General features: G+C 39.6%; 1 protein-coding gene across 3 annotated transcripts in view; it reads left to right on the top strand.

Annotated features, from left to right (window-relative positions):
• The window catches only part of cacng7a (calcium channel, voltage-dependent, gamma subunit 7a), a 55,815-nt gene that overhangs the window by 7,649 nt on the left and 20,204 nt on the right, over positions 1 to 27,962 (top strand). For all 3 annotated transcript variants that reach the window (XM_055018189.1, XM_023269592.3, XM_055018190.1), the window contains exons 2-3: positions 18,928 to 19,123; positions 24,506 to 24,592. In XM_055018189.1, coding sequence (XP_054874164.1) covers positions 18,928 to 19,123; positions 24,506 to 24,592 — 283 coding nt within the window. The remainder of the gene's footprint in view (positions 1 to 18,927; positions 19,124 to 24,505; positions 24,593 to 27,962) is intronic.

The raw sequence follows: 27,962 nt of genomic DNA, 5'->3' as shown, positions 1-27,962 counted from the left end.
AAATCCCTGTGATTAGAACGCTTTCAAACCATGGAACATTTACGATAGCGTTAATTAGTGTGTTAAGTCACCTCATGACTGAAAAGCAGTGAGAGCTGGCGATGAGGAAACTAAATAAAGTGGTAATTTTTAAGATTAGCATTGAATTTGGTGTAGACATGTTCAAGTGTACAGTCCTTAGTCCAGATTAGCAATCAAATGCTGATGCCAGCTGTATAAACAGAAATTCTCCAAAGTCCTAAAAGATATTTCTATCTTGTGCAAGGGATGAATTTATATTTACTTCTGAGTGCAAATGATCTATGAACTGAACCGTGTGGAGTCATGTCGAAGACATTTTAAACCATGAAGGGATTATCTTCCTGAAAAAAAGCATCTAAATATGTAACTTTGATACATAGAGATAATTTTTTAAGGGTTTAATCAGTGACCAGAGAGTTTAAGACCAAGAGAAAGCAGAACTTATGCCAACCGTCCAGTCTTTGAATAAGTGGGGATATCTGGAAAAACTGCAAAAATGAACAAGAATGGAGACCTGAGGACGGTGACACCCTGAACCCTAAAACACGTTCTAAAAGGCTGCGTTTCATATCTGTTCTTAACAATCAAGGGCTTTTAGTGCTGCTGCCATTTTGTAACAGATTTCAAACAGTGCAGCAGAACAAGAGGGAGGGAACACAGAGACCAGTTCTGCTTTTTGAATGGAAAATGAGTTCCTTTCATGTGGTACTGGTGATTTGATGCAAGCCAGAATCCCTGCACAGCGGCAAGAAAGGTCAGATATAGAGTTTATGCCACTGCAGGGATGTCCAGATGTGTAACGTGGTTGCATAACGTGTGAGGTATCATCATCATCTGGCATGTTGCCCTCTGAGCTGAGCAGAAATGAATCACACACTAAGTTGAGTTGTTGAAGTGTCTGATTGATGATGTGAGTCCCGGACGACGGCAGGGTCAGTGCTTCCACTGAGGGGACTGTAAAGTGTTTCAGCTATGTTAGTCCAATAAAGAGATAACACATCTCTGGTGTCACTGAGACCTCAAGACTCCACATTAGTGCTGGGCGATATGGAAAAAAATCATATATCACGATATGGATTATTTTATATCACGATAATGATACATATGATGATATACCACAACAAAGTATGTTTTCAGTTCTCTGAAAAGTTTGACAAAAATTTCATTGCTTACTTTTCTCCATGAAACTTCAACCTGTTGCTAGGGCTGGACCCGAATGTCCGAATATTCGGTCCCCATGGTGGTATGCGGATATTAATTTTGAGATCCGAATATTCGCCCCCTCCTACCTCCACCCCCCGTGGGGCGTTACGAACTGAGCCGAAAATTCGGCTCTTTCCTCCTTTAGCTCACCGCGTCTGGCCTCACGGACCGAACCGAATATTCGGGTCGTCCGTCCGTCCGTCCGTCCATCAACACCCCCCAACCCCCACCCCCGGACGTTACGGAGCGGACCAAATATTTGTCATTAAAAGGGCCCAAATATCCGGAGCCCAGAAACTGCTATTCAGTCCAGCCCTACCTGTTTCGCGTCCATCTTTCAGCACTCATGAGTTAAGTAACGTAAAGCATGTCGCAAACCCGCGTGAGAATTCAAGAACGTAAAGCAGCTTCATGTCGCAAAAGCCACAAGACGGAGTTTCTTTGCAAAAAATCTTTTTTATTCTTCTTTATTTTCATGTATATAAATTTAGAGTATGCATAGTGACAAGAAAACACTAATACAATCGTCGCAGGCTATTTAATGATAAATTTGCTGTAATAATTGATAAAATTAGGTTAGAAACGATAGAAACGATAGAAGAGAAATGGAACGATACACACTTTTCTATCGTTCTCACGATATGTATCGTCATATCGCCCAGCACTACTCCACATGTCAGGTTTTGTAGCACGTTCAGCTGCAGGACGAGTTTAAAATGAGCCACAGTTTGACCAGATCCTGTCAAGGTGAAGGAGAACTTACAAACCAATTAAATATATTTGACTCAATCCAAGTCTGCTGACTAGATTTACTACTGAACAAAAAATACATTTCTTCTAGATTCAGCTGTAGGAATCTGTGTTGAATCAAACAAGCTTTAAAGCTAATAATAAAACTATTCTAAACCAAATGCATTTAATATTTGAAATTAAATTCTATCATTAGCAAAATGTGCTTTCAAAACACAGAAATGAAAAGAATAAACCAAATGGGGAAATTTGTGGTTGGAAAAAGAAGCCAAAGACTGCAGTTCCTCCAAAGTTCACTAGATGCTGGCTCTAAAAGTGAGTCAATCCCCATAGAACTCCATGTTAAAATATTCACCTTTAAAGCAGAAGTAAACATGTTTACAGCCTGGTACAAAAATGCTGCTGTAGTCTTTAGAGCTAACTTCTCTATTTATGACAACTGTATGGTGGGTGAATTTTTATATAACTCATCTGTTTAAATTGAACTGAGGCTTAAACTTCTGCATAATTAAGGGCGTGGCCACTTCATGTGAGAGGTGGCTGCCTTCATAAGACGGTACACGGCCCACTCGCTTCACCGGTTTAGTTTTGAATTAGCCTAAAGTTAGGAGGAGATAGAAACAGTTTGTTCGTCAGCCAAAGCACAAAGTCCATATCATTATATAAAATGGTTTACATAGTGGCATTAACATATTTGTCTTGTTTTCAACTCTCAGAATGAAGAGTTGTAACCTGAAGATTACAGCGGAGTAACAAAATGAAGACGTTGCTCAAAATTTCATTTTTATGGTATATTTCTGATGTATTATGCAGGAACCAATCAGAGGCAGACTTGAGTGAATCATAGGACCTGTACGGAGATGCAGAAATAGTCAAATAATTGAGCTTGTTCACAGTGTTGATGCTGGAAGATGCTGTTTTGTCTTATGTGTTATCAGGATATGCAGCAAATTCAACTGAGAACAAACCAAAACAAATTTCTATTTTTCTTACATACACCCCCTTGTGGCTGCATTAATAATGATAAGCCAAAGAATGACAAACCTATAACCTCATAGAGAGATGATTGAGGTGGGTAAAGTCAGCTTTGGCATCCCATCTCCTCCTATCTGAAATCGTTTAATTGGACTGGGACCGTGTTTTGTAGTTCCCTAAACCTAATCCAGCCTGAAGCCCACATCGGTCTGACAGACTCATGCGTCAAAGCAATCATCCTGTCTGGCTGTGATTTTGAAGGACTTGCTAAAATTAGAGGTCAAGCACCCTCGAGACACACTGGTTCCTATTTTCTAATGACAAAAAGGTTTTTATTCTGAAAGGCCACACATAGAGGTGGGGCAGAAAGCCAGCTGTCATCACGCAGCTGTGGTTTCTGTGTGTCTCTGCACAATCAACTCTTAAAAAATGCGAATAAACGAGCGCTCTCATCCAGCCTCTCCTCGAACACATGCGTCACTACGGGACACAGAAGGTGGCAAAATTAGCATCGATAATGACAACTTAAGAAACTCTTTGTGTCGGCTTCTTTAAGGTCCGAGCTGAACGTCATTTTCTGCGTAAAGACATTTTGGTTTCCATCTGTCAGGACGGATACGTTTTCAGTGTTTGAATCATGCACAGTTAAGGTCGATTCCCCTTCAGGCCAGTCAAATGTGACCTCAAACACAAATTACACAACATCCAAACTGACTGAAGGTGAATGAAGACGGGGGTGTGTGTGTGTGTGTGTGTGTGTGTGTGTGTGTGTGAGAGACTGGATGGGTTTTTTTAGGGTTTTGTGCAGGTGTGCAGGCATGTACGATGTGTTGAGCTGCCGACCAGCCCTGGTGCATGCATGTGTGTGAGTGTCGTACAGTATGTGTGTGGCACAAGGACTTTCCTCAGTTTTTGGGCCAAGGTCTTTCCCTGTAAGCTCTCTCTTCCCGTTTTCCTCTGCATCCCTGCTCGTCCCTCCTCAGCACATTAGCAGTCTCTTGCAGGCCCTCCTTCCCTCTCTCCAGCATGTGCACGCGTGTGCATGTTTTTTAAGCTAATTATCTTTATCAGCCCAGCAGTGGTTCCATAGTCTGCAGGACGACGGGTTTGTTTCCCAAAGCTTTCACCGTCTTAAGTACCGCTTTGAGAAATGAGAGTCTTGTCGTGGCTCCGAGAGACTCGAGGCGCGCTTCGGCAGAATTCCTAGAAAAGTCTGGGAGAATGTTGTGGCTAATTTTTAAAGATAAGTTGTTTTTGGCATTTTTGGAGCAAATGTCTTGTTATTCTTCACATCTCTTTTCCTCCATGCCCTCTTTCTCCTTCTGTTTATTCCTTTCTTCCATCCTGAGTTGACTGCTTTCAGCATTCAGTACATTTCATTCGCCTTCTAATCCCTTTGACCGGTTCTTATATCTCATAGCATTAACCCTCTAGTTATTTTTCTTTTATGAATTAATTTAATCTGGTAGATGTTTCTGGCTTTCTTCCCCCTCCCCATTCCTCCTCTTCCTCCTTTGTTTTCTCCTTCTGTTTATTCCTTTCTTCCATCCTGACTTGACTGCTTTCAGCATTCATTTGTTCTTTTTACTCTCTTCATTCGCCTTACAATCCCTTTCACCAATTCTTATATCTTATAGCATTAACCATCTATTTCCGCCTTTATTTTTCTTTTACGAATTCATTTAATCCGGTAGATGTGCTTGACCTTCTTCCACCTCCCCATTCATCCTTCTTCTCCTTTATTTCATCCTTCTGTTCCCTCCATCATGACTCCTCTTCATGTCGTCTCCCATTCTTCCCATCTTTAAATATCCATCTCTTTTCCTGCCAGTTGGCTCGATCCTCTCGCTGCTGACAGAGGGACATATTGCCTTCTCAACAGAAAACAAATCCCACCACCCCCCCCAACCCCAACTCTCACAAACTAACCTGGGAAGGCCATCTGTGGAGCCCCGCCCGGCACCATGGGACATGTAGTTTCGTGGTGCTCAGCAGTTGCTTGGCCCTGTTCTGTACTGACCCACAGTCGCTGTGCTTCGCTTTCATCTCCGTTTCATCCGCCTCCCTCTTTATTTCTTTGCCACTTCTTTGTTTCGGGAGCCAAGATCGCTGTCCTCTGTGGGTGTCGGGTAGCTAGAAGTTTCCTAGAAGTGGTAGGGAATATAATAAACAATACAAACTTTATAAAGAAGCGGTGTTTGCATGGTGATTTAGGAAAGTCTGTTTCTCAAATTTGGCTTCTTTAGAGCAGAACTATAGCCAAGATTTTAGAAATACTGAGGTCATGAGTCCAAATTCAAAATTCCAACAACCAAAGACTGAACCAAAGAAAAAATGAATTTCATTTCCATTTTCAGTTATGTGTAGTATTTTAAGAAATGTTATCTCATCAAGTAATGGTATAATTATTGCTTTTTCTGCTCTACCAATTATGTCATCCTGCTGTCAGATATCTTTAATCCTTTCCACGCTTTTCTGAGTCATCAACTCTCTAAGCCAAAAAATGCACCAATGGGTTTGAAAGTCACGTTATCTTTCTAAAAATTGCCAAAATGACAGTTAATTGGCCAGAATTAACCGAAAAAACAAAAAAATGGTCAGATCTATGACATGATGCTGCATTGCAAAGTTTAACCAAAACTATATTTAAAATCAGTTAGTTAGGGTCCGAGCACCGAATGGTGCGAAGACCCTATTGGAATGCAAGGAATTATTCTTTTTCTTTTTCACTCTTCTCCCGTCTTTTGAATTGCCTTTTTGGCGGCCTTATCATACCCCAAAACACATGAGACTTGGCATGCTCATCAGGACTGGCGAAAAATTTGATATTTTATGGGAGTTGCGCATGTGTGTGGCAAAGTGGCTCCATAGCGCCCCCTGGAAAATTGATCTTTCATCTACAGCTACAAAATTTTGTGTGCATATTCAGCACATCGGGACACGCGAAAAAGTCAATCATGGCCACACCCTAACCCCAACAGGAAGTCGGCCATCTTGAATTAACTGTAAATTTTTTAAAATTAATAACTCATCATCCGAAAGTCCAAAAGACCTCAAATTTGGCCTGTATATGCAACACTGCTTCCTGATGAAAGTTATCAAAATGCTCATCTCATTTCAGAGGGCGTGGCCATGGCGACTCCCAAAATCATTGATCCTTCGCCATGAAACAGGAAGTGGTGTCTAACTCAGTTGTACATGCTCCAATCTGCCTGAAATTTTACATGTGTGATCAGTGTCCAGCCCTGATGACATCCATGTGGTTATATACATTCACAGTCATAGCGCCACCTTGTGGTAGCAGGAAATAGACATTTTTTACACTTTGATGTACTATTCTTAGCAGGTTGATCATATTCACCTCAAATGTGGTGACATAAGCCAGAACACATTGATGATGATTCCCAGTGAAAATGGCGACTCGTCGTCAAGGGGCGTGTCTGTGGCGGCGCGGCGAATTTCGATTTCTCGCCATGAAAATTGAATTATTTATATCTCAGCTGGACATGGTCCAATCTAGACCAAACTTGATGTGATGGACACCAGTCCGGGTCTGAACACATCCACACTCATAAATTTAGAAATACTCATAGCGCCACCTATTGGCAACAGGAAGTAATTGTCATTACATTTACACCTACCATTGCCTGAACCTTTGTCATATCATCTTGAAAATTGGTCAACTCAGTGGTCACGCCTAGACGATGCCACAGTGTGAAGATTTTGACGATTCATAAAACACTGTTGCCATGGCAATGCATTGTTGCCGTAATAAACAAAGTACTTTTTGACAGGTCTGAGGGCGTGGCCATGGCGGCCTCTGGAATTTTGATGCTTCGCCATGAAACATCAACTGCTGTGTAACTGCCCTAAACATGCTCCAATCTGTCTCAAACTTTACAGGTGTGATCAGAGTCCAGCTTTGAAGACATTCATAGACAAATATACATTCAGAGTTATAGCGCCACCTGTTGGATGGACAGGAAATGCTGTATAACTAGCCTGTACATGGTCCGATCTGCCTGAAATTTTACATGTGTGATCAGAGTCCGACCCTGATCACATCCATAGGCCAATATACACTCTCGGTCGCAGCGCCACCTGGTGGATGGACAGGAAAAGCTCGATAAGTAGCCTGAACACTCTCCAATCTACCTGAAATTTTACACGTGTGATCAGAGTCCAGCCCTCATCACACCCGTAGGCCGACATGCACTCTCGGTCGCAGCGCCACCTGGTGGATGGACAGGAAAAGCTCCATAAGTAGCCTGAACACTCTCCAGTCTGCCTGAAATTTTACACGTGTGATCAGAGTCCAGCCCTCATCACACCCGTAGGCCGACATGCACTCTCGGTCGCAGCGCCACCTGGTGGACATGCGTGGATTCGCCGACCGGCAAGGATGCAAGGACCCGTCCAACGCTGCTTGCAGCTTTACTTCTTCTTGACTCTTTAAACAATTCTTGAAGCATTTGTATCAGATTCTCAAACTCTGTACTTCTCAGTACAACCGACAATCATGGAGCTGAAATTCAGTGATTTTTTTAGCTTAGCTGCAGGCTGTGCTGACACAGAAGGAAAACAGATATGGAGACAAAGAAAAATGTAAAAAGTAAAATATCTGTAGCATGAATTCATAGTTGTTGTGTAATAGATTGTATATTTTACAGGTAATACACGTGGGCACTGGAAACAAAAAGGTTTTCTCAATTATTCTAAAACATATAATCAAAGAAATCCATCTTTTGTAGTTTTTCATCATTTAGCAAATATATACTGTGACACTACACAAAGGACATTTCTGAGTTCTCTCTACTTCTAGTCATGGTTGTGCTGTTTTCATAGAGGTGCAAGACTTTATATTGTGGTAAAAAATGAGTCTGCAGTGAAGAAAAATTTAACAGGAGAAAAAAAAAAAGAAGAAACTCCAAGAAATATCACAGAGGACATGAGCCATGCTTTGTAGCTGTGTGGTTTATGTCCTAACATTCTTCCAAATGAAAGTGATAACTGTTCCTTTTATTCATTTGACCAACCGTTGTAGTAGAACTTGCTACCAAAACAAAACTCAAAGTCTCTGCTAAAGTATGTGTCTATAACATTAAAAATGTTCAGGATTAAATTCTCAACAGCCAAATAATATGAAAAAAAATCTGATATTTGTAATTTTTTGTGTAACTAGATCAAATCTAAGTGACCAAACAGCACAACTGTAATGTTGTAGGGTCAGTATATAACTGTGGGACTTTTTGTATTATAGTTGACATTTTTGCTGTTTTCAGGCCTAAAATCAACACATAACCAAACCCCACATGGCATTTTTACAGAAAGATTCTTCTAAATATTATATATACAATTGAGTAAAATTGAAAGTTATTTCTAAAGATATTGTAGTAAACCTGTTGACTACTTTATATTAAATAACTCAGAAAGCCTTGGAGTCTGGCCAGACTTTTCTTCAGGAGGAAATGACATCATGTGGAGCAGGTCATGTGATCTGGAATTAACACACTTCCTTGAGAGGTGTTTTTGTAATGGGGAAATTAGCTGAAAGTGATTTCTGGGACACAGATACAATTTGTTATTTCCCATATAAATTTTAATATATTCGAAAAAACGAAATATCATGTCATGATTATCTCAACTTAATAAAAAGAACACAATCCAAACTATTTCTGAATAAACTCATATTATTTTAGCTCATTAGAAGGTGGTTGGTATTAAATTGGGACGGTTATTTAGTTGACATTTTAGTGATATCCAGTCATTTTTTATCAATAAGTGATCGTTTCCATAGTAAGTAATTATTGAATTTGTAAAGACATGATCGTAATGAACATAAAAACATTGTTTTTACTTTTAATAAAAATATATGCAAGTTATATCCCATGCACTTAAAAAGTCCCTCAATTATAGATTGGCCGTGTTAAATCCACCCACAGAGCTGCTCTAAATTCAGCAAAGACGTCACTCATAGCAAGAAAATAATTGAGAAAATAAGTTTTGGAGCTCTATAAGATTCCAACAGAGGAGTAAAAATGTCCTTGACTCAATTTTTTTTTAATGTGTCTGAATTCTTTTCTACACCTTATTATTTCTCCATTTTTATCTGATTCAGAAATTCAGCTCTTCAGTCTTTTGCTTCTAACAGGACTACACAATCGTAACTTTATTCATTAAGTGAGAAGAATAATTACCAACACAAACATTACAATCACCTGTAAAGAGTCTTGTTGATGGCAGATAAAAACCACCCCTGTCTGACTGTCCTGCACAATGGGCTCCTTATTAAGTAAATGGACTATTTCCAGAAATTAATTCAGATGTACAAAGCTCCTGATTAAGGGGAACTTATTATCACTCCTCCACCGACAACCCCCTTTTAATGCCTTAATTAGTAACGCACACTCATTCATTAAGTTGAACTTCATTTAGGATGCTTCTAAGCCTCCAATGAAATTAAACAGAATTAATAATGTATCCAAATAAAAATGTGAATTGTGCTGAGGAGTATTTTGTGGAGCTTTGTAATAAAGAAGCAAAATATAACCCTCGGCGATGTACATCTTTACTCTTATAAAAGGCAGGAATGAGGCGCAGTTTGCTCGCTAACGATGCTGCAGGCTTATGTAGTATAAAGTAATTTATTGAAGCAGTCATCAGAGAAAAAAGGCAAAAATTCAAAGTGTGTGTAAAAGACATGACAGGCATCATGACAAATGTAGATAAATCAAATAAAATCAGAGATGGTCAGCATTTTCCAGATGCAGAAATGTCCTAGCTGACCCTGACCTCTGAACCGTCTTAGGAAAGCCTCTGAAGAACATTTTATACCAGATTTACTTATTTTTGTTTCTAAAATGACATGCTTTGAGCTGGGGGACTTTTACTGTTTTTGTATTTTTGCATTTAACAGCTAAAACACAACACTGCTTTCATCGTTTCTTCTCAGATGTAACAGTCAGTATTCACATGGCCTCATGAGGTTCTTACCAGTTGAAGGCAGCTCTGTGAGCAAACAAGGACAAAATTGCACAGAAATTGGGTCCAGGAAACAATCAACAAGCGACACTGAGAGCTGAAACATTTAATTTCCAATATCTAAACTAGTGATGTTTACTAGCACTTCACCTTTCTAGTTGTTGTCAAAAAACTGCAAAAAAATAAATAAATAAATAAATAAATAAACAGCAAATGTGCAAAAAAAAAGTGGACATTCTTGGTAGAGAGAAAGAGAGCGAAAATGAGAGTGAAAGAAGGGAAATATGTTTAGCCAAAGCGGAGGAGAGTCAGTGTGGTTGACTGTAGTGTGGTGGAGGTTTCAGCACCACAGTGGTGGACAGCTCCCAAAAAACCTTCCATTCATGTCTCTGTCCGTCCGTCCGTCCGTCATGAAATGCTTATATTCATAGTTTATACTTCTGCTATATTTTTCAGTGATTTCCGAGGCTTTTATTTTGGTAAGCCACAGTTCATAGACTTATATGTCAGTGAAAAGCAGACAGGCTGAAAATGTGTATTTGTCTACAGATAAGAAAACAAAGTCTCAAAGTCAGTTTTAAATGAATATCTAACGATTACGAATATATTAAGATGAGAAAAAACATTATTGATCCTTCACCAGGGAAATTCACATCATGAAAAGAATATATACATATATATAAAAATAGAATTAGAAATCAGTAATGCGGGTTTATACACAGTCAGCAAGTTTGTGATCAACTAAATGGAAATAAAGGATAAACCAATCAGCCCCAGCACTGGCTTATTACTATAGAGCTCCGTTTGTGCAGCTCTAATGTGGAGTCTGTGGGGTCGAGGATGTGGACCGTGGATTGTTTGCGTCCTGGAATGGTCGAGTTCCAGCACATATCACAAACACTCGATGGAATTAAGATCAGGGGAGCTCTGAGGCCGGATCTTGAGCTCTTGGTTGTGTTTCTTGAACTGCTGCTAAATAATGCATGCAGTGTGACGGGGGGCAACGTTCTGCTGGGAAACCATGAGTCCCCAGGTTTCCCAGCAGAACATCGCCTCGTAACCAGATGATCTGTGGTCATTTCTCGTCTGTTCCAAATATTTGCATCTCAATGGAAACAAAGTTAGATCTTTATAGTTATTCGAGTCATTCAAATATTTAAAATATTCACAAATATTCTTTCTTCTTCTTCAGCTTCATCCAAACACTGTCTCCCTGTTCTCTCCTCCCTGCATTCCTTTGTTTTTTACCCTCCTCCTTCTTTTCTCTCTTTATATCCTCCTTCTCCTTCACCTCCTCTATCCTTCGTACTAATCATGCTTTTCTCTTCTAATTGCTGCCTCTCTTCACCTCTCCTCTCATTCATCCTTTTATCATCCTTTCTCTACCTTTTACTTCCTTTACCTCCTCTCTCCTCTTCCTCCTTTTCTCCTGCACCCACATTGTCACAGGCACCCTCCCTCCCTCCCTCCCTCCCTCCCTCTCTCCCTCCCTCTCTCCCTCCCTCTCTCCTCCTCTCCTTCGTCTTCCCTCCTTTCCCACATCATTACCTCAGATTATTTGTTCCTCAGCACCAGCCCTCCATTCATCTGTAATTCATTACATCGCCTCTGCTCCTGGATTGCCCCCTTGCACACACAGTTAGTTAGCAGCTGGTGCAACCTGGGAATTGTGGTTATATTCTCCAGGCTTAAACTACAAAGAGAACCTCATCCCAGCCCATTTGTTGTCTGCTATCTCAGCAAACGCAGGCCTGGTTCAGAGTGTGTGTTTGCATGGACTTGTGTTACTCGTGTTGTGAGGACATAAATCTGTTTGCAGTCACATCTTGAAGTCTTGCTGCCCTTTTGGGGACGAAATTAACAAGTGCCTATGAGCTGAATCATTAGACTGTAGCAGGAAGTCTTGGTTTAAGGTTGGAGTAAGGCCTGCTGGGGGGCGAGTAGTGATTCTGGTCAGGGTAAGTCGATGTGATGTCCTTCCAAGTGATGGAAACTCAATTGTGTGTATTTGTGTGTCCGAAATCCTCGTGCACTGACCCATCACAACAGTTCTGTCCTCCAAACCCACATTTCTGCAGGCTGCTGTCTCTCCAGCCCGGTTTGTGTATAAAGTCATTTACAGAGCATCAGAGTGACTGAAACTATACAGGATTTTTTGCATAAACTGTAGATATTGTATTTATTCATCCCAGTCCAACCAATCCAACATACCCTGCAGTTAACGTGGTTTTACACATTTGATAAAGACTGAGGCCAAACTGTCTGTAATTCATGCACAAAAGACTGGAAAAACTGGAGCTATTAGGGAGGTCAGTCCCAAGTTTATTTTCTGAAATTAAGTTCTAGGTATGTTTCTGAAAATGAGAAATTGAAATTAATGTTAACAGGATTTAAAAAAATAAATTTGTAATGTTTCAGCCAATGTAGAAAATCTGCTGTTTAATCATTTCCACTGTCTTCTTTAACAATCACCCACTTGAATAAGTAATTATAATAAACACATCAAAACATGTCAGATGTATTGAATATGCTGCTGCTTAACATCCTGTACAACCGAATCACAGCTCTGCAGCATCATTAAAGTTCTCTGAAATACAAACTAAATGAGCAAAATCTTCCTTTCTCCTCAAATTGGTCCCATCATGAACTCACTGCTGCACAAAGAGGCTTATTGGATCCACACTAGATCACATTTTACATGAATGAACCCCAGAATTTGTCACATTTCCTCTCATTTTTTACACTTGACAAATATGTCAACTATTGTTCTTGTGACTTTAAGAGATGGTTCATGTTTACTCATGTTTGTTCTGCTACTGCTTATACTTTTAGGTTAGGTGTGTCACACTTGAACTCAAACTTTGGCAACACCCGCCCTCTGACTTACCATCCAATAGATTTGAAATGCTATTCAACCAATTATCCAATGAGAATCACGCACCTGGTTTAGTCTGGCTAGAACTGCATCATGTCTCTGTCCACTTTGACTCAAACCAGAAACATATTCAGCAGCATTTTGCTTGAAGATGCACAGAGGACCTTCATTTTGCTCCATATGTATGTATTTGTGGACCATTTTATTAATCCAGTGTCATAGAAATGATTGTGCACAAACTAGGGCTGCAGTGAATCAAAGAAGATTCTAGTGGAATGAAATCAAACCTGCTTTTCATGCAATCAGCTGGTTGCTGTAGATGAGTAGCTTTGTTAGCCTAAATGAATTCTTCATTTATGCAAAAATCTAGAATTTGCAGCATCGGATTGAACAAAATGCAGTATCATCTTCTCTGACATGGTGTCAATCACTCCAGAGTCGACTCTAGTAAACGTTCCATTCACGTTAAATACGTTAGACCTAGCCGTCTCCATAGGCACTTCAAAGTTGTGAAAATGTGTTTTCACAGGTAGTCTGTTCCTCCTGCTGCCATAAATAATGGATTCATCCTTGAAAGCTGTTGATGTGCAGCTTTATTTCTTATTAAAGTAGCACCAGAGATTTGACAACCAATGAGAATCTGTTTAGATGAGAGGGTATTGATCCATCTGTTCACTGTAGCGACGGCACCAAGTTCTGTAAATTCCTCAAACTTCTTGATCTCAGAGAACTAGATATATGTAGAAACCTATAGTCCAATATTTACCGACTACCTCCATCTGTTGTGACTTTCCTTAAGTCTGAAAGTCATTCTAGTTTCTATGTTTTAGTCAACAGAATGAGCTCTGAATGAAGCCCACAGGCTGAGACGGTTATCGGAGTCCTGCAGGTACTCGACTCTGTCTCTGGTGTTCTAAGTGGAGGATGGATTTATGTGTTTTGACTGAGCGCCGCTGAACGCCTGACTGCCTCTCATGTTGAGCCTGACATTTCCTCTGCTAAGACTGATGCTTATTTGCACGAGCCGAGCACAAATCAACCTCTGTCTCATTCAGAGGACGTGACTTTGGTCTCGGGAGGCGTCTTGTTTGACTGAAAGTCGCAGCGTTTTCTCTCTCCGTCTGTCTGCACGGTGCAGAAATCTGGATGTTTGGCTGAAGTTTTTCTATATTTTGGGGGATTGCGTCCTACTTTAAAATTTATATGTTGCCTGAAAACTAATACAAGCTGCACTGTTTGGCTCCAACCACAAATACATGCAATCCCTTCTTAGAAGTTTCAAAAATTCATGAATTATTTAGAAATTTTTCAGACTGTAGTGAGATCAGGGAGCAGGTGGAAGTCTGCCCAGGAAAGGAGAGGAAGGAAGGTTAGCAGTACAGAATAAATCTGTGTGAATGAGAGATAGGGTGAGGTTCCTGGGAGTAGAGAGAAAGAAGGTGGAGGATTTTAAGCACTAAGGGTCAACAGTCCAGAGCAATGGAGAGTGTGGAAAAGAGGTGAAGAAGCAGGCAGGTTGGAACAGGTGGAGAAAAGTGTCAGGTGTGATTAAAAAGAGTGAGAATGAAAGGAAAGGTGTAGATCTTGTCTGGTTTAGAGACAGGAGGCAGAGCTGGAGGTAGCAGAGACTAAAATGTTGAGGTTCTCTTTGGGTGTGACCAGGATGGATAGGATCAGGAATGAGGACATCAGAGGGACAGTGGATGTTAGATGTTTTGGAGATAAAGACTGAGATGGTTTGGATGGTGAATATATTGGTAGAAGGATGCTGAGTTTTGAACTTCCAGGCAGCAGGCCTAGAGGAAGACCAGAGAGGAGGTTTCTGGATGTAGTGAAAGAGGACATGAAGGTAGTTGGTGTGAGAGACGAGGATGCAGTGAATCGGGTTAGATGGAAGCAGATGATGGAGAGGAAAAGAAGCACATCCACGTTTTTCAGACTATTGTTTGGTCTTTGGTGGAGGCCTTACCAGGAGCTATCCATCCATCCATCCACTATCTATACACTGCTTCATCCTCAGTAGGGTCACAGAGGGGCTGGAGTCTATGCCAGCAGACTGAGGGTGAAGGCAGGGGACACCTGGGCAGGTAACAGTCTATCACAGGGCTACACATAGAGACAAACAATCACACTTACATTCACACCTACAGACAATTTAGAATCACCAATTAACCTCAGCATGTTTTTGGACTGTAGGAGGAAGCCAGAGAAAACCCACACATGCACAGGGAGAACATGGAAACTCCATGCAGGAAGATCCCAGGCTCAGGTCAGGACGTGAACATGGGATCTGCTAGCTGGAAAGCTACAGTGCTAACCAGCGAGCCACTGTGCAGCCCTGTTTTTCCTAAAAGGTTTGATTTAATCTCACTGATTTGTGCTTAAATTAAGATCAAATTTATTTGGTTGTTGTAATCTCATATTACATGGGATGTATATTAGCCTGGAGGGGTATATTCTGGGCTAAGCTATAGTAAACTTTAGCCGGGGGTTTAATCTGGCCTGTTACACCAGAGAAAACCTGCACATGCACATGGAGAACATGTAAACTCCATGCAGAAAGATCCCAGGACCATTCCGGAACGGGGAACTATTTCTTCTGACATTCAGAAAGTTAAAGTTGTGTTTTGCAGCTCCACTGAACGTTCTGTTTGTCTGCAGACTCACATGAGCAGCTCCACCGCTGCTTACCTGCGCGTCTGCTTTAATCTCTGCGGGGGATTTCTGTTGAGGGATGTTTTACGATATAAAATATTTGTAACGGGTGACTCACATCTGAGTTAGCGAATCCTGTCTGGCACTGCTGAATGTGCTCGGTGGCGTCTTACTTGAGTGATGAGGTCACGCCTCGCTCCCTTCCTGCCTGACAGCGACTTTCTTTTTGCTTCTTATCTGTTCGCTTCTGATCTTGTCTCGCCGAGTTCATTTTGTTCTCGGCTGGTCTCTTATCTGCTTCTCTCTTTCTCAGCCTCCCCTCGTAAACAACATTTTAAGAGTGAGTGAACCTTCCTCTAACGGCCCGCTTTGAATGGCATTTATTCGTAGCAAGATGGAAAAATATCCAGTTTATCTGTAAATATCCCCTTTGAACAGGACAACGAGGGGAAAAATGCCTGTGCTTTATAGGTTTACTGATGTGAGAGGGGAGAATTCTTAAGACCACAGTGAAAACGTCTGATCAGAAGGATGTGCTTGTTTTTGAAATATAAAATGAGCTGTTGAACTTTCTCTTATTTAAGCTCTATTGAATGGAGTCTTGGCAAATCCTGAACAAAAATTTAAGTTACAAAATGGTAGATAATTTAAAAAGTATGTGAAGCTTGGAAGTCATAGATTCGAAAAATAAATAAATTGTAGTTTGTTTTTTAAAATCTATATATAGATCATTCTAACTGCAATAATTACAGCAATAAACTGCATATATGTAGGGAAATTCAAGATAAAATCAAAGATTAGGGCCTTTACAACAAGACTAATAATATGATTTAAAAAAATAAAGTCTACAAATGGAGGGTAAAATCTGTTATTTTTTCACTGAGTCTCTACAGACTCCAGTCATACAATACCTCCCCTAGAACCATAGAAATATACTTTTGTGAATTTAGGTTGAATTTAAAGTGTTCATCCATCACAGAATACTGTTATTATGGTATGTACTGCATGCATATACTGCAGAGCGCACATATAAGCAATAGTATTGATCTTATTGACATTTTTCGACTTCCTCCTTTCTAAAAGTAGAGCTTCAGCAGCTCAGACCGTAAATGCATCAGTATTTTATGTACGTATTGACAGCATTGCAAACATTTATTTATTTTTTATAAATGCACATGCAGCCCTGTTTTATGGGCTTCATGCAGTTTGTGCACGGCTGCAGCTGATCTGATCTGTAAGTTAATATCGTCTTATTCAGGTTTAGAGACAAGCAGGTTGTTTCTGTGAAATAATTCTTGAACGTAGCTCACTTGGAGACAAAATTCAGACAGTAATGTGCAGAAATGACTGTGTATCTGAGAGGAGAATGTTTGTATTTAAGTGGAATCTGTGTCTCAGTGTCCACACAGTGTTTAGTTATTGGTGGAGTACAGCATGAAGCTTCACGCCTGCTGCACCCGCAGCACCAATGTCACCTCCATTTTGACTGGATGGATGAGGCTGTGTGTCGTGTGTGTTCGTGTGTGTATGAAAAAGAGAATGTTTCTCAGTGTGTCAACAGTTGAAGTGATGCATGGCAGAGGCAGCGTTTGTGCCACCTAGTGAGTGTCAAACTGCACTGCAGGTTACCTGGAAGCCTGACAGACTGGAGCCTCCTGAAGCCCGTTACTGTTCTGAGCCCAATGGTTGTTTTGGTCATTTACTGAACGTCATCATCGTGTATGGAACCAAAACTAACCTTGAGGATTAAAGATTTATTGATATTTTTGCCCTTTCGGTGAAAACTCCATTTGCCAAAGAAGACCAAACAGCAGAGTTTCATGTTTTTTGGTTTTTCTCACCTTTCAGTCGCAGTCAGGGTTCTTTTTTCTTGTTTTCTACACGATGAAAAAGCTTCTCATTTTCAAGGATTCTGATACATTATTGATCAGCGCCTGCATGAATAAACCCTGAACTCTACCTGCGACTCCCCGAAGGAAAGTCTGAGTCATAGTGAGCAAACAGGACTCCCATTCAAAGTGCATTGTTTGTCAGAATATTCACATTTTCTCCCTTTTTCTAATTAATCCTCTCATAATTAGTCGTCCTGTTTTGCCTTGTTTTAATATTTTATACTATTTTACTCTTTTTTACATATTGATTGCTTTTAGTGCTTATTTTATATTTAGTAATTGTAGTGTTTGTTACTTTTGATACAGAACTTTAGTCAACTGAGGTTGTTTTAAACAGGTTATATACAGAAACTTGATTTGATTTTCCCAATTTCATTGATAATGACTTTCCTCTTTGCTGTTGGCATCAAAATCCTCACTCTGGTGTAAAGAAACTGCTTTTTGTTCTGGTGATGGTGTGACTGATCACCCAGTTAAGATCCTTTCCTTGCATCTTTTACGTCAGTGCATCCTTTTGTTCGCTCACGGCCGTATTTCTCCGCCTTTATGTCATTTTTACTTGAAGACTTCTCCTGGAATTCCTGACCTTTTGAAGCTTTTCTCGAATCCCTTCACTCAGAGTATCATTTACAGTAAATGTAAAATGTATTCACACCCCCCTGGAATGGAATAAAATAAATCAGGAAAACTTATTTTATTGCATTTCAACTTTGAATTATGCTCAATTAATTTTGAATTCACAAAAAATGACTCTTTTATGTGCAAGTGAAAACGGACTTCTACAAAATAAGAGTAGAAAGATCAAATGTAACACTCTATAATATGGTGAATACTTATGCAGCCACTTATTTTAGTTTATTTTTAATTAATTCACAGTACATTCCAAAAATATCATTTCACTTAGGCATGAAAAAGTCTTTTATGTAAATTCATGTCCAAAAAGTGGACTTAAAATGACTCTGATTCAGTGTTGAAATGCAATACAATGAGAAAATGTCTGAAGGAGGTGAATATTTCTTTTATATAAACTGTTCTGCTTCATGACCTTTTTCTTGACTTGGTGAAATTCAAGGTCACGATGGAGGGTAAATTTCCTCCAGAAAACACGAAATAACATAACAGCACCATTTTCATTTTGAAAAAGCATTCACAGAAAAACATCTAAAAACCTCAAGACCACTATTAAGAGCTCTTCAGTGCTTTTTATGCTTCACAACAGAAAAAACTCACAATTTGCTGTGATGATACGGAGTTGTATTTTGATCTGTTCCTCGCCTGTCTTTCGTCATCTTCATACATGCATATTTATCAGCTCATGTCAGTTAAAGTCAAGACAGATTAAAAGCAGTGATTCCTCATAGCTGCCTTTGCTGTTTCTGCATATGTTAAATTCTACAAAAGCAACAAGTTAAATCAGTTTCTTTCTGCCCTCTTGTCACGTCTCTGTTTCTGACTTTTTGGATTCTTTGTTTTCCTCTTATTTGATTTCTTCATATAACCGGAATCCAGCGTTTCTTCCCTCCTCTTCTGCACCAGCTGAAATGAATGCAATAACTCTTTCCTCTTCCTCCTCAGATGAGTTCGTTTAGCACGAGGGCCCTGACACTGCTGTCGTCGGTGTTCGGAGCCTGCGGTTTGCTGCTGGTGGGCGTCGCCGTGTCGACCGACTACTGGCTGCTGATGGAGGAAGGAATCGTCCTGCAGCAGAACCAGACCACCGAGGTCAAGATGGCGCTGCACTCGGGCCTCTGGAGGGTCTGCTTCGTGGCAGGTCGGTCACAGTTTCATGCCAGTATTCATTCATTTTATGTACGATTGTTTTCAGTAGCTTTTTGCTTTTCTTTGTTAGCATACTTTTTTTTATATTATTTAACCAGGATAAATCTCATTGAGATTAACAATCTCTTTTGTAACAGAGTGCTGGCCAAGAAAGGCAGCAGCAAATACAAAACACAGGTATAAAATTACACAGTTAAAACATAATTAAGACACAGACAAAAAAAGCAAATAAATAATTACATTTACAAACAAGTTATGAAAACAAGTGCATGTGGTGGAATCAGCCTCAAGAACTCCTAGTCTGGTTTTAAAAGCGCTCAGTGAAATTAACTCAGTTAGTTTCCAGTCTTTCTGAAACACATTCCATGCTAAAGGTGCAGAGAAAACAAAAGCCTTTTTATCCAGTTCAGTATGAACGTTTGGAACAGAAAGCAACAAATGATCTTGTGAACAGAGAGAGTGAAGATCAGAACTTTTCTGTGCAGTTAGAGAACAATTGTAGGTGACAGTAGTCCAAGTATTGCCTTGTATATTGAAGTCTACCAAGGACAGATCCTTCTGGAGGCTAAAGCAGCCGTCCCACCCGAGAGTAGAACTCACAGAGGTGTGTTGACACTTTACAGGTCATAATAAACCTCAGAGAAGCAAACGGTGTCAACCATTCAAAGACATTGAGCAGAAGCATTCATATACACAAGATCTATGTAATCCAACATAGACAAAAAAAAAGCTGCAGTGGCAAGCCGCTTTTTTACATTAAAAGAAAAACATAACTTGTTTCAAAAATAAAAACCCAGTTTTAGCCTCAGCTTCTTCACAAGATTCTCCACATGTGGCTTGGAAGTGAGGGAGTCATCAGGTATTTCTACATGTCAACCACCTCTAGTTCATTTCCCTCCAGCGTGTCAATGAACGAATCATTTGTTTCCACTTCCTAGAGCTGGAGAACAGCATTAGCTTAGTCTTGTCTGCATACTTACTTCCATCTTGTGGTTTAGAAATAATTTGATGTCTTTTTGGTTCTTATTAACCAGAATATTCTTCTTTTGAGGCTGAAAGGGTATCAGACCATTTTCAGCTTAGATTTGTGTGTTCTAGTGTGACATTCCCTCTTCCCCATAATCCTGCAGGTCCTCTTCATGCTGTTTATCTCGTTCTATTTTCCCTGATCACAAGTCCTTTTGTCAAAGTGTTGCTTTTTATCACCACTGCAGTGATAAAACACTGGGGCTTTCTTTGAAAATGCACAAATAAAATGGAAAACAACGTGTCAGTTCAAGTGGAACCATAACCCAAAGTAGTGGAACCAAAACGTTTATTTAAGCCTTGAAAAGCCACGACATTTCCCATGTTTGCTGAGGTAAACTTCCCCATTGAAAACAGTTCTACATTGATTGTCTTGAGTGTCGATCTTGAGGATAATTCCAGGTGTTTGGTGCACAAAAACTAAAACTAGCTTTTGTGAGTTCAGAATAAAGATGACTGCATCAGACAGTCAGTGGAGCAGGTTTCTAGTTCAGCCATGATGTTGTGTAGGGTATGAATAGCAAATAATGGATCTGTGAATGAAAAGATGGAAGTGTTTAACATGCTTGTTGCAGTGGTGACTATCAGAGAGCTCTGGTAATGATTCTGAAGGTGGAAAGATAAACTCAGTCTGGGGGTTTGAGAGCGAAAGCAGCAGCATGTCTCCAGATTCTATCACTGATTGATAGAAAGACTGCCTTAGCTGTGCTTTTTTCCCCACAATTTAAAGAGAAGCAGGAACTGTTTCTACACATACACCTGAGTTTTGGCAACGAAAAGATTGAGATCAGGGAAGTCACTCTGAGGCAGAATCCATACTGAGATTTGACACCAAATTCTCTCTCTGTTTGGATCACAGTGGAATATATGAGGCGATAAAATGAAGTATGTGCTGCACATTCCAAATTTTGCTTTCCAATTAGAAAGCAAGAGCATAAGCAGTTGCTGCATCCACATATAGAGGTGACAAAGTGTGATTTTTAAAGTATTTGCCAGGGTACACTTGCTTATTTTCTTACTTGGTTAGCATTTATCTCTTGGTAAGTTTTCTCTCTTTGAGGCATCATTGTTGGACAAAGAATAGTCTGAGTTTTCACTGTCTGTTCTGTGAGTTGGTGCAAATAAATGCTGCTGTTTCACTTCTTTTGGCTGAAACAATGCAAGACTGCTGCAAATGATATTAACTGGTTGACTGGAACCAATCAGACCACTTTCTGCATGGGGACTTCCTGGAGTTGGAATCCCAATATGCAGGATGACATACCATAAGAATTCAGCGACACATTTTGAATTGTGTTTGATATTAGTAGAAATAATTTTATTTGTATAGCACATTTTAAACAGGTGGTTTACAAAGGGCTCCAAAAGAAAATGCCAAAGCAGGACACCCAAGAGGCAAAATATTAACAATTAAGATAAAGGCAAAAAAGCTGCATATGCAACGTTATTAAACATAATAATTCAATATTAAGTTTCTCAGTGAAGGTCAATTCAAACATTTTTAACAACAGCTGTCGAGCCAGACTGCTTTCCAGGAGAGAAATAACACTTAACTAGTTTAAATATTAAGTTAAAAACCCTACAATATTAACAAATTACCTGACTAATTTACATGATTAATTCGGGAATTATACATGGCAAACCCAGTGAATCCAAAGATTCCCTGTGAGCAGCAAATCAGTCAGTAAAGAGAATAAACTCCCTTTGAACAGGAGTAGACCAGCAGCAGAACCAGGCTCAGAGAGGGACACATCTGCCTCGACTGGTTGGGGGGAGGTTGAAGGAGACAGAGAAGTAAAAGCAGAGACAAACAAACAAATAAAAGAACATAAATACTGGACAGATTGGACTCCGCAGCCAAAAATACCTGCAGAGAGATGCAGGGATGTAGAGGACAGAAAGGACAAAGCACCAATAATAGACGATAAGGCATCAAGCTACCATCACAGCCCCTAAACTTCACCCTAACATCACATATAATGGTGGTGGATAATACAGTATATACCTATATTTCACAAGAGTATATACCAACTCCCATCACTCAGCTGTGCATCTTGATAACAGGTTAGATCCTGCCTGAGTCAATGGTAAGAGAGCCATATGTCATTTCAATAAGAAGAGATTATATGAAAATAGAAACATTAGCATGTCAGATCCAAGTATTTTGGTTGTTCGACTCTGTTGAGAGGCAACATCATCATCTCAGGTGAAGATGAGGACAGGGATCCCCAGAGTTTAGAGACCTGTGGTGGTGGAGCAAAGTTTGAAACCAGCTGAGAATCCCTGGACAACCCAGATGAGGAGGAGGAGGAGGAGATGGAGGAGGAGGAGGAGGAGGAAGAGGGTTGTACAGTCAGCAGTGTGGAAGGAAGACTGACAGAGCTGGAATGACTTTAAAAAACTGGGTTTAAGGGCTGATTGGCTCCGAGAGCGAAGGCTGATAGATCATTGGATGATCATTGAGATTGAGTGTGAAGTGATTTCGACGGCGTGGAAAAACTAAAGTGACAAAGAGAAGCAGAGCAGTGGGAAAAGCCCAAATTTACTAAGAAGAAGGGAGAAGATTGAAGTAAACCTGTGCCTATAAGCCTCACTTCAATGATTACCAGGATTACAAACTGTATTTATAGAATCACCAGTCAAACCTGCTAAAGTTTGTTAAAAAAAATGGTCAATTCCAAGCACTTTCTATGAATTTTCTGCTTCTGTCACTTTTATCCTAACTGTGGGCTCATTTTTCAATGTAAAATAAAGTTCTGGGCCTTTGTAGAAACAGCACAACTATGACTAGAAGTAGCAAAAACTCTCGTTATCGTGCGAAAAGACACAAATATAATGCCATAAATCAAAAAGAAAGATAACACACAAATTTCTTTGATCATTAATTTGACAAAAATTGAAGGAAAAAAACAGGAATGGACATGTAAAACATTCTTCCAAGGGCTCACAAGTGTTACTAATGCTAGGGAAAAAACAGGAAAAGTTTTTAATGTGTTTCTCCTACCTGCTGTGTGTGAACACAGCCTGCAGTTCAACCTAGTTCACCTGGATAGTTGCTGAATTTTAATTTCTGGACAGACGGTTGCAGTTGAGGCACTAATGGCTTTATGTTTGTACCAAAGAGTGCAGAATTTTTAGTTTTAGTTGAAATGGTTCATTTTTTTTCTTAATGAGACAAGTAGAAATAAAGTGATTTAGATGGAATATCCCAAAATTTCCCTTAGATTTGGTTAGAATGGTACATCACAGATGAGTAGATCCAGGACTGTTAGAAACTTGAAAGTCCAACAAGTATTTTACAGGTTTTCTGCTTGATAAATGGTGTCATGTTGACATTTTTTAAAAGATAACATGTTTTTCAACCTTGCTGGCAGGTTTTGGGGTTTAAATTTCCCCACATCGTGATTCCATCAGTTCAACTACATGATTGGTCGGATGTGTCCCAGTTGGGCCGTTATAAAGCAGATGATTGGCTCTTTTGGACCAGGGGGTCAAACTGCAATCTTTGTTGATTCTCCCATAGCGTTCTCTTCTTTAAGTTTCGAGTGTTTACCTCGGAGACGACATGAAGTCTTTTGTCCCATCTGGTGGAACTTTGCTTTTCTAGACATCTCTGTTGAAACCCAAAAGAACTGAATTGTGTTTTCTTTTCCTGTACACACAAACAACAGCAGGGTGGACACAAATAACTGCCCTTAATGCGGTGGCTGTCTCAGTGTTTCGGGTCATGATGGTGTTGCTCTGGGGAGGTGGCCATGTTTGTGTTTCCCTGTCGTCTGACGCCTGGTACAAAAGGTCAGAGGAGGGAAACGCTGGTGGCATTTGGATCGGCCGAGAGGGAGGAGAGACGTCACATTTGTCTGCGCATGCATGCATCGTTTTTGTCGACATATTTTTGTGCACATACAGATGTCTGTTTTGTGTATTGTGTGTGTGTGTGTGTTTTCTCTCTGCCTACAGTTTGAGGTTAATTGTCGTCTGCATTCAGCTCCTCTTTCTCTCTATCTGGACTCAGACCTTGTTTTCTCCCGAACTTCCTGACCTCCATCGGTTTCTGCTTCTAATTCACTTTTTCTCTCACTTCCAATCTCCGCCTCCCCGTTTTTGTTTGTTTATTTGTTTTCCGCCATTTCTTCTGGGGTCTTCACCTCTCGTCCTTTCCAAATCTCTTTAGAAACTCCCACTGTCTGCCCTCCATCTGTGTCTTTTAACCTCTTTATTTTTTGGTTTGTTTATCCTGGTTTTTATTTATATATGCAAATAATTCCATATTGTTTGTGACCCAAAGAAGACCCCAATAAGGCCGAACATTTATAGCTCCTTCTGTTCATTTTCCTTCCTTCCTCAGGACCGGAGAAGGGCAGATGTGTGGCGTCAGAGTATTTCACTGAGCCGGAGATTGAGATCACGACAGAAAATACAGCCAACATACTCAGTAAGTTCCATTTCTATGCATAAGAACTTTATACTGATCAGACAGATGAGGTGAATTACACTGAAGTTGATTTATTAGAAGCAGAAAAAAAGCAGCGTAAGGATGTTAGTGGAAAGTGTTTCTTTAACTCTCAGTTAAATAAACTGGTTTTACCAATAACTAACATCAAGTCCTAGAAGGAGATTAGCTTCACACCAGTTTATTGTAGGACTTTTTTTGTAGATTTTTCTTGTCAGTGTTGGCATGTCAAATACAAATGAGTTGTGCATCACATTTAAATCCTATTAATTCCTATCTGCAACATCGGACCCGACATCTAGCAAATCTAGCAAACAGGATATCTGTGACTTTTATGTTTTTTGGGTTTTGTTTTTGGGTTTTTTTGTTCTCTGCAATGGCTCCCATGAATCTGAAACAAAGCACATCGAATGGACCTCATATATGTTGCAGAAACACACAGGATCAGAAGTTGTTGATGAAGGTTTGACTCATCTTAAACGTCTTCTGTTCTTTTGAAGTGTTTTCTGCTGAATTTGATAATACACTCACAAAGCACAGACGCAACTTTGTGTGATAGATTTTGTGCAAAATGAATTAGAAAAACATATGGTTAAATACAAGCTAAAGTGATGAGTTGTTTTAATGTAAAACTATATGTGCAGTTTATAAATTAGAGGTTTGGGTTTTAGGTTTTCTGTTCCTCTTAAATCTAGATTTAGTTCTGTGTGTGTTTTAACTGATTTGTTCCAGCTAAGCTACTGAAAAAGAAAAATGCAAGTTATTCTTAAAAGAATTCTAAAAAAACAGTTTCTGTATTAATTTGCATCTCTTTTTTTCAGATTTTTATACAAAATTTATTTGAAATACATCCTGTGTGGTTAAATGAAAGATTAAATGGTGAAGCAGGAAGTTGTACTGTATGAATACAAAACTATATGTTCAGTTTGTAAATGAGTTTTTTGTGTAGGACTAGTTAAAGACACAGTTTAGAGGTTTGGGTTTTAGGTTTTCTGTTAAATAGTATATAGTTATGCATGTATTTTAACTACAGGCTTCCAGTTAAGCTGCTGAACTCGAACAAGACAAGTTGTTATTAAAAGAGCTACAAAAAACAGTTTCTGTATTCGTCTGTGTCAGTTTTACCTTCTGATTTTGTCCAAAATTTATTTGAAAAGTATGCCTGTGTGGTTAAATAAAAGGTAAACTGGTGAATCATGAGGTTATACTGTATGGATAGGAATCTATATGTGCAGTTTGTTCATTACTTTTTCATGCAGGACTTCTCTACTAGTTGTAAATGTGGTTTAGAAGTTTACATTTCAGGTTTTCAGTTTAGCTGTGCATACGTTTTAACTGAAGCCTTCCATTTAAGACAAGTTATTCTTAAAGGAAATGCAAAAACTAGTTACAGTAATAGTTTGCATCTCTTTTTTCTTCTGATTTGGTATAAAATGTATTTGAAAAATATACCTGCATGGTTCAATAAATAATGAAACTTGTACTGTATGAAAACAAAACTGTATGTGCAGTTTGTTAGTTAGTTTTAGAAAACAACAAATTTAAGAGCTGAAAAACCAGTTTGTGTGTTAGTTTGTGTTGCTGTCTTCTGGCAAACAGCAGCAGGAGAGACTTAAGGATCAGGTGTCACTGATTTTCCTCATCAGGTCACCATCCTCACCTGCAGATACTGAGTGTTTGTAGCTCAGAACTCACTGCATTCCTCCATGCTGAGAGCAACATCTTCTAACATGTTGCTGCTAATGGCGAAATGTTATCCAAAGTTCGATTTCTGGTCAACAAACCTGTGCAAAACCATATTCATTTTTCAAGAATTCTGTGTTTACGCGAATATATTTTTCACTCAGTCGGGACGATGTTCCCCGCCGAGCCATTTTGTCTCTGAGCTGTTTGAATGATTTAAGATGTTGACACTGTGAACCGGCTTCAAAGTTCTCTCCTCTCTGCAGTTTGTTCTGTCTCTTTGAAGTGAAGCACACACTGTTGTTAGAGACACCGGCGGGGAAGACGTGCGGTCCGTTTAATGCCAGATAAATGTCCTCAGGTAGACACACAAGTTAGAACACCTGCCATGGCTCGATGGGAGAAGGTGCTGAATAAATCATAGAGCAGCTTAACACCAACAGACCTCTGGTTAGGAGTATACAGCCCAAATTTATACGATCCTTCAAGATTTCTGACTCCAACCTGCCCCATTGTTAGGAAACACATTCTGTTCTTCAAATTGAGACTTGCTTTTATGTAGTTTTCCTACTTTTTCAAATAATGGTGATGTTTTTTGAAAGTTGCAGGAGTTCCTGCTCTTGTAAATTAAAATGCACTCAGCCTTGCAACAAAAAACATGTTGGAAAAAATGTTCTCAGAGGAAGACATGCCTCTGAGATTGAACACAGCCAGAAGAAACAACACACTAGGGAGTCTTTTGTATAGTACACTATCCTTTGGAGCACAACAAACTGAAGTGTTTACAGCCAACTTGAGCATGACCTTAGGATGTTAGCGCCACTTATTTTAATACTTTCAACAATTTTTAATGGTTAGTAGCTTCACAGCAAAATACTTACAATTAGGAAAATTTTTTGCTGCTGCACCTTTGAACCATTCAGATGTATGCAGTTTAAAGTGATAATTGAGGCAGATTTACTACATTTCAGCAACTTAAACAGTCTTCCACCTTAACATCTGTCTTGACCTTGAACCCCAAATGATAAAGACCATTACCTAGTATGTACATTCACACATGGTACTACTTTATTTACACATTTTATTGTGTATTTTTTGTGTACCACTACATGCCCACTCATTTAGCATAATGACAATTTGACAGTTCAAAACTTGACAAAATTGCATCGTCTGCAAGGTGACTATTAGACAGTCTAGGGCTGAAGTTTAGCAAAATTTAAGTAAACCAGCTGAAATGAGAAGACCTTTAGTTCAAGCAGAAACTGCCAGGGCTCTAAAATGAAGCCAATGTGGAAATGCAAAACTGTAGTTCCTCAAATTGCTGCTAGAGGCTGGCTCCAAATAAGATCTCCATGTTAAAATGCCCAAAAACACTGCAGAAATCAACATGTTTACAGGGTTGTAGAAGAAATGTTTCTGGTGTTTATAGCTAGTTCCCTCATTTATGACTACTATATGGGGGTTAATTTTGTAGAACTTACTAGTGTGGCTTAAAGTAACGAATAACTGAACTGTCATAGGACAATTGGTGGCCCACCTCAGCTCTACGTACACTCCATCTCATAAATTTTTTGGATTAGTCGTCACTTTATCGAGACGGCGCCACCACACTGAGCTTCAAAACCCTTCAGAGGACAGTTTATCCATCTTTTTATGCAGTCAGTCCTTT

This window comes from Amphiprion ocellaris, chromosome 15 (genome assembly GCF_022539595.1).
Source record: "Amphiprion ocellaris isolate individual 3 ecotype Okinawa chromosome 15, ASM2253959v1, whole genome shotgun sequence".
NCBI classification, from domain to species: domain Eukaryota; kingdom Metazoa; phylum Chordata; class Actinopteri; family Pomacentridae; genus Amphiprion; species Amphiprion ocellaris.
The sequence above is the reverse complement of the archived record's forward strand: the minus strand, read 5'-3'. Positions and strand labels throughout refer to the sequence as shown.